The sequence below is a fragment of the Colobus angolensis genome, unplaced genomic scaffold (genome assembly GCF_000951035.1).
Source record: "Colobus angolensis palliatus isolate OR3802 unplaced genomic scaffold, Cang.pa_1.0 Scaffold315, whole genome shotgun sequence".
NCBI lineage: Eukaryota > Metazoa > Chordata > Mammalia > Primates > Cercopithecidae > Colobus > Colobus angolensis.
The window spans coordinates 375,339-382,832 of record NW_012116433.1 but is presented as its reverse complement, the minus strand read 5'-3'; the positions used below and the strand labels follow the sequence as shown (position 1 = coordinate 382,832).

The window sequence follows — 7,494 nt, the reverse complement described above, 5'->3', positions numbered from 1 at the left end:
CAAAAATCATGATAAAAAACGTTTAGAGATCAGTTTTTAGACAGCCAAGCAGCACAGGTAAAATGGAGTAAGGAGGCAAAGGAAAAACAATAACAAAAAAACTGGAGGTAAGAACATGGATCAGGACGGAAAATGAACGGTGAGTGAAAACCCAGACAAACTTTTCTGTATTTATTTTTATTTAACTTTTATTTTAGGTTTAGGGGTACATGTGCAGGTTTGTCACACAGGTAAATTGCATGTTGTGGGGGTTTGGTGTACAGATTATTTCATCACTCAGGTAATAAGAATAATAACCAATAAGTAGGTTTTCGATCCTCATCCTCCTCCCACTCTCCACCCTCATGTAGGCCCCAGTGTCTGTTTTCCCTTTCTTTGTGCCCGTATGTATTCAACGTTTAGCTCCCACTTATAAGTGAGAATATGTGGTATTTGGTTTCCTGTTCCTGTGTTGGTTTGCTTAGGATAATGGCTTCCAGCTCCATTCATATTGCTGCAAAGTACATTATCTCATTCCTTTTTTGGGTACACAGTATTCCATGGTGAATATGTACCACATTTGCTTTACCCAGTCTACCGTTGATGGAGCATTTAGGTTGATTTCATGTCTTTGCTATTGTGAATAATGCTATGATGAACATATGAGTGCACATGTCTATATGGTAGAATGATTTATATTCCTTTGGGTATGAGCCAATCATGGGATTTCTGGGTAGAATGGTAATTCTAAGTTCTTTGAGAAATTGACAAATTGCTTTCCACAATGGCTGAACTAATTTACATATTCCCACCAGCAGTGTATAAGAGTTCCCTTTTCTCCAAAACCTCACCAGCCTTTTAATTGGGGCATTTAGCCCATTTATGTTCAAGGTTAGTATTGATATGTGTGGATTTGATCCTGTCATCATATTGTTAGCTGGCTACTAATGCAGACTTGTTTGGTTGCTTTATAGTAGTCTAAATACCTAAGCGTGTATTTGTCGTGGCTGGTAATGGTCTTTCTTTTCCATATTTAGCACTCTCTTCAGGACCTCTTGTAAGGCACATCTGGTCACAAAAAATTTCCTTAGCATTTGCTTGTCTAAAAAGGATCTTATTTCTTCTTTGCTTATGAAGCTCAGTTTGGCTAGATATGAAGTTCTTGTTTGGAATTTCTTTTCTAAGAATGCTGAATGTAAGCCCACAATTTCTTTTGACCTGTAGGATTTCTGCTGACATGTCTGCTGTTAGCCTTATGGAGTTCGTTTTGTAGGTGACCTGCCCATTCCCTCTACCTACCTTTAACATTTTTTCTTTCATTTCAGCTTTGGAGAATCTGATGACTATGTGTCTCGTGGATAGTCTCCTTTTGTAGTATTTTTCAGGGACTCTCTGCATTTCCTGAATTTGAATTTTGGCCCCTTTAGCGAGGTTGTGAAAATTTTCATGCATGATATCCTGAAATATGCTTTCAAAATTGCTTGGTTTCTCTCTTTTTCGGGAATGCAAATGAGTTGTAGATTTGATCTTTTTACATAATTTCATATTTCTCAGAGGTTTTGTTCGTTCATCTTTATTGTTTTTTATTTTTGTCTGACTGAGTTATTTCAGAGCGCCAGTCTTCAAACTCTGAGATTTTTTTCCTCAGCTTAGTTGATTCTGCTGTTAATACTTTCAATTGCATTATGAAATTCTCGCAGTATGTTTTTCACGTCCGTCAGATTAGTTTGGTTCTTTTTTATTTTTTATTTTTTTGAGACACAGTTTCACTCCTGTTGCTCAGGCTGGAGTGCAATGGCGCGATCTTGGCTCACTGCAATCTCCGCCTCCCAGGTTCCAGCGATTCTCCTGCCTCAGCCTCCTGAGTAGCTGGGATTACAGGTGCCCACCACCATACCCAGCTAATTTTCTGTATTTTTAGTAGAGATGGGATTTCACTATGTTGGCCAGTTAGTCTCGAACTCCTGACCTCAATCGATCCACCCACCTCAGCCTCCCGAAGTGCTGGGATTACAGGTGTCAGCCACCACGCCTGGTGGTTCTTTCTTATAATGACCATTTCATCTGTCAGCTCCTGTATCATTTTATTGTAATCCCTAGATTCTTTGGATTGAATTTCAACTTTCTCCTGTATGTTGATGATCCTTGTTCCTATACATATTCTGAATTCTATTTCTGTCATGTCAGCCTGGTTAAGAAACATTGCTGGGGAACAGTGTGGTCGTTTGGAGGTAAGAAGACACTCTGTATTCTTGAGTTGTCAGAGTTCTTGTGCTTTCTAATCTTTGTGAGCTGATGTTCCTTCAGTCTTTGAAGTTACTGTCCTTAGAATGAATTTTCTTTTCTCTTTCCTCCTCTTTGACACCCTTGGAAGTTTGATTCTGGTGTAAGGTGGGTTCAGTCAACCTGCTTCATTTCTGGAAGATTTTAGGGGTCCAACGCTCAGCTTAGGCCTCCTGGACTGCATGCTGTAACTCTAGGGTCTGGGATCAGGTCCTCAGCTTTGTAATCTGGCCCCTCGAGGTTAGGAACCTACTGTATTGGAAGAGCCAAGGAGTTCCCAGACGACTAGTCACAACACTCCAATGGGTGATGCCAGCCAAAGCAATTCACTAGGTGGTGACAGTGGGATCTGTGCTTGTTTACACACGCCAGGAGCAGCAGCAGTGCAGCAGGGTGCATGCTCATCAGCTGTGGTGGGGCACTAATGAGGGCAGGGATGTGGACATTTGCAGTGGTAGCAGTGCAGCATGTTAAAGGAAGTAGCCCACAAATGTCCCTGTGCATGTTCACACTGGTGGTGGCATCAGCATGGGGGCAGAGTGTTGGCAGGCGCAGGACTGGTAACCTCTGTGCACATATTCACAAAGGCAGCAGTGGCCGCACAGGTGGGAGGCAGGTCTGCTGGTATCCATGTGTAGTTTCATGCCAGCAGCAGTGTTGGCACAGTGGCGGAGCACTGGCAAGCACGAGATTAGCAGTCTCTGTACCCATGAACACTCCAATGGCAATGGCAGTGCAGCACAGGGTGTGGGGCCACTGGTCTCCTTGCATACCTTTGCATTGGTTATGGGGTGGGTAGTGTGATGCACTCACAGTGGCAGCAGTTGGCATGGTAGGGTGCATGTGCACATGTGAGCTGGTGGGGAAGGAGGGGCAAGTTCTGAATACATGCACCCACACTAGCAAAGCAATGTAGGGGATGGTCATGGGTGAGTGCACACTGGCAAATGGCATTGGGGAGGCTGTGATGGGTAGAGTACATGGGCGGGCTGGTGCTCGTTAGTTGGGGATGCTCTGCTGGAGCTCTCCAATGGTCAGGCATGGTCTACAGGTACAGGAGCTATGATGCAGGCCCCTGGGAGGCACCTCAGCTGGGCATCCAAGGCTGTACTGCAAACAGGCATAGTCAGGCTGGAGTCCTGGGAGAGTCCACAAGACAGGGGGGTGCTTAGGTGAAACTGGCCCTGTCTCATGGGCAAGATCACCCTGTATTGTTCAGGTCTGATAGTTCCCCTAAGACTAATATCTCCTAAAGGAGCAAGGCAGGCCTTGGGGGATAGGCATCCCGACTGTGCTCCACTAGAGATGCTCCCACACCAAACCCTCCAGGCTCCCCACTGGCTGGAGTGCCACCCCTATCACCTCTCTAAGCAGCTCTCTCTGCCAGCTTAAGTGACTGTGGGGGTCCTGGGATCTCCTGCTGTCTGAATTTCAGATGCCTATATCAAGGGAAGGTCACTTCTCACCTGCTTAGCTCACTTTTTCCCCAAGAGTGATTGGGGGCCAGGAAGGAGTCCCAGTGTGTGGTATCCCTATGCAGGGTTTCCAACTTCCTCCCCCTTTAGCCCAGCATCTGTATCTTCCCTCCTCCACTCTCAATGCTTTCCCTCTAAAGATATGCTTGGAGTGCACCAGTCTTTCTGATCTTCTAGTCCCTCAGTGGCAGATGTTTCTCCCGGCTGAATTTAGTCAGCCATCTTGTCTCCTATATCCAACTTTTCTGTTTCTAAATATTAATAAGAGTTAATATGGATACACAGGATACACATCATTCCTCATAGAATTTACAATCTTGCAAATTTTCTACACAGATTAATGATAACAATGCAGTGTTACAATTGAGGCATATAAAGGCACTTTCTAAGTGACTCTATACTATAAAAATTAAATTCTAGAAAATAACAAATTGAGCATATGATTCCATGGAGATAAAACCCTAATGGTAAATCAAGCATTTTGCCAAAGAAGGGATTAATGTAGCAGCACCATCAGATACCAACAGTGCTGGAATATTCTTCCTAAATTCATTCAACAAACATTTATTAAGTCCCACCATGTGACAAACACTCTGCTACCCTTTTTCTTATTCATTTTGGTTATCAGAGGAATTTTTCCCAAGCCTGTGGATTGCCTGAATCCATACTTCCAGCTTAACATATTTGCTCCTTGACTCTTCAATTCCAAAACTCCATTCCAGAGGCAGAAACATTCTGCTTTAAAAAATCCATTGAAAACTATTTGAGAAATTATTATACAAGCTTCTATTTTGCCCTCTCAACCTCCTGCTTCATTTAAATAGGGAGAACTTTGTTTTTCCTTGAAGAAATTTGCAGCCGAGGCAAAATATAACGTCAAAAATCCTTACAAGTACATACGTGGCGCTGAAGTTCAATGTTACCATTGTTAATTTCATTGCCTATCTTCAAAAGCCATTGTTGAATCATGTTAAGTATGTATGCTTGGAGTACCCTGAAGGAAAAATCAAGTAAAATAAAAGTGACTGGCTGATTTAAAGGATAAATGTAACTATCAGCTATGAGAAAGAGTTTTATTTGGCTGGGTATTGTAAACTTAGATGTTGACAATTGCTTGAGAACTCAGGAAAGGGGAATCAAAGCCCTGAATTCTCTGGTATGATAGTTTACTCACTGACAAAGCTTTCCTAACCCCCATGTAGGTAGCAATATGCACTGTGGACAAAGCAGATCGTACCTTCAATATTAGCTCTCTACTGTAAAAACCTACACCCTTTACATTTACTTCCAGGCTAGTACTATGTGAGAAGAATGAATTTTAAAATCCTCTCAATGAATGACTTCTAGCATGATAGTGTGAGGAGCAAGGCTGCCCTCCCCACTGCCCCCCACCCCAGTGAAACTGGTAACAATTATTTTTTTAAATACACCACTTAAAGCCTCTAAAAATGGTGCTATGGAGAAGTTCCAAAAACATCTATTCAAGAAAACCTGTGAAGATTCAGTAAGAAAGGCAATAATCTATGGTATTTGAACCATGACTACTCCCTCCTCTCCTTAGCTCAGTGAGGCAGCAACTCCATTTCAGAATGCTGTAGCCAAGAACACAGAGCTCCCTAACCCTCCAGCTCCCAATCAGATGGCTTTCTTCTCAGGAGGAACAGGACATCATGGATTTTTATACTGCCTCCAGCTATCTGTTGATGAGTCTAGGTACTGGGTAAATGCAGGTAGCAAGTAGGGGTTGTCTTCTTCCACCCAGCCCCTATTTATAGAGTAAAGACTCTACCCTATGCATAGCATGCTGAGAATCATGGGTCCCTGATTGTCTGGGCTTGTAAGGCAGTGGTTCCATTCCATGAGAGGCAATCCAAGAAGACCTCAGGCTGCTACTTTCCCCTCTAAGGAGTGCTCAGCTCTGACAGTGTGAGTGTCACTCAGAGAGAAGCTTACCATTGTCCCTACCCCCAGCTCCAGAACCCTAGCTCGGATATTTTGCCTGGAGGTAGAAGAAGGCAAAAAAAAAAAAAAAAAGAAAATTAAAAAGCTCCTAATCTTATCCCAAATAAACTAACTTCATTTGCAACACAGCCTGAAGACGTTCAAATCTAAGGGTGCTTTCAAGAACAGTGGAGGTTTGGTGAAATGCAGTTCAGTGGAGATTCAAGATAGAGGCTAAACTGTAGGTTAACTAGTTTGCAGGAGAAAACCAAGGACTGAGACAACTGAGGGAAGGCCACTTGGGTTCAGAACAAGATCAAACACTGATCTCAGGACTTATTCTTTCCAAGGAGCCCAAATTACATGAAAGTAGTTTTAGAGCAATATATGCCCCAGAGAATTATTGAAAACAATAATTAGTGAAGTTTAACAGTTTGGTGTGGTCAAAGAAAAAGAAGCGAACCTTGACAAACACAACTGTCACTGCAGGGTGACAGTATGCATACCCAAAAACTGCACCTTCTTGAGAGCAAGATCAGGGACTTAAGACAAGGAAGAAGGGGGTAGCAACAAAAGTTGCTACAGTATATTATCTAATATGTCCAGTATCCAAAAACCAAAAACAACAACAACAACAACAACAAAAAAAAAAAACCTTACAAGGCATGAAAAGAAACAAGAAAGTATGAAATATACACCAGGCAGGCAACAGAAACTGCCTGTGAGACTGATCAGACCTCAACTTCAAAGTAGCTAAGGTTTGGCTATGTCCCCACCCAAATCTCATCTTGAATTGTAGCTCCCATAATTCCCTCATGTTGTGGGAGGGGCCCAGTGGGAGATAATTGAATCATGGGGATGGTATCCCCCATACTCTTCTCATGGTAGTGAATAAGTCTCATGAGATCTGATGATTTTATAAGGTGAAGAGCCCCTTTCACTTGGCTCTCATTGTCTTCTCTTGTCTGCCCCCATGTGAGATGTGCCTTTCACCTTCCACCAGGATTGTAAGGCCTCCCCAGCCATGTGGAACTGTCAGTCCACTAAACCCCTTTTCCTTTGTAAATTACCCAGTCTCTGGTATGTCTTTATCAGAAGCATGAGAATGGACTAACACAGTAAAATCGGTACCAGGAATGGGGCGCTACTGTAAATATACCCAAAAATGTGGAAGCGACCTTGGAACTGGGTAACAGGCAGAGGTTGGAACAGTTTGAAGGGCTCAGAAGAAGAGAGGAAAATGTGGAACAATTTGGAACTTCCTAGACACTTGTTGAATGGCTTTGACCAAAATGCTGATAATGATATGGACAATGGAATCCAGACTGAGGTGGTTTCAGATGGAGATGAGGAACTTCTTGGGAACTGGAATAAAGAAGATTCTTGTTATGTTTAAGCAAAGAGACTGGTGGCATTTTGCTCCTGCCCTAGAGATTTGTGAAACTCTGAGCTTCAGAGAGATGATTTACACTATGGTGGAAGAAATAAATTTCTTCCTTCCTTTCTTTTCTTTCTTTTCTCTTTTCTTTCTCTTTTCTTTTTTCCCTTCCCTTTCCTTCTTTCCTTCTTTCCTCCTTTCCTCCCTTCCTCCCTTCCTCCCTTCCTCCCTTCCTCTCTTCCTCTCTTTCTCTCTTTCTCTCTTTCTTTCTTTCTTTCAACAGAGTCTCCCTCTGTCACCCAGGCTGGAGTGCAGTGACGTGATCTCGGCTCACGGCAAGCTCTGCCTCCCGGGTTCATGCCATTCTCCTGCCTCAGCCTCCCGAGTAGCTGGGACTACAGGCATGAGCCACCACACCCAGCTAATTTTTTGAATTTT

At 43.0% G+C, this 7,494-nt stretch overlaps 1 protein-coding gene across 1 annotated transcript in view; it reads right to left on the bottom strand.

The window, feature by feature from the left end:
* Positions 1–7,494, bottom strand: part of AXDND1 (axonemal dynein light chain domain containing 1) — a 192,144-nt gene that overhangs the window by 69,269 nt on the left and 115,381 nt on the right. Inside the window, exon 18 of the mRNA XM_011951123.1 lies at positions 4,638–4,731. Within this exon, the coding sequence (XP_011806513.1) occupies positions 4,638–4,731 (94 nt within the window). The remainder of the gene's footprint in view (positions 1–4,637; positions 4,732–7,494) is intronic.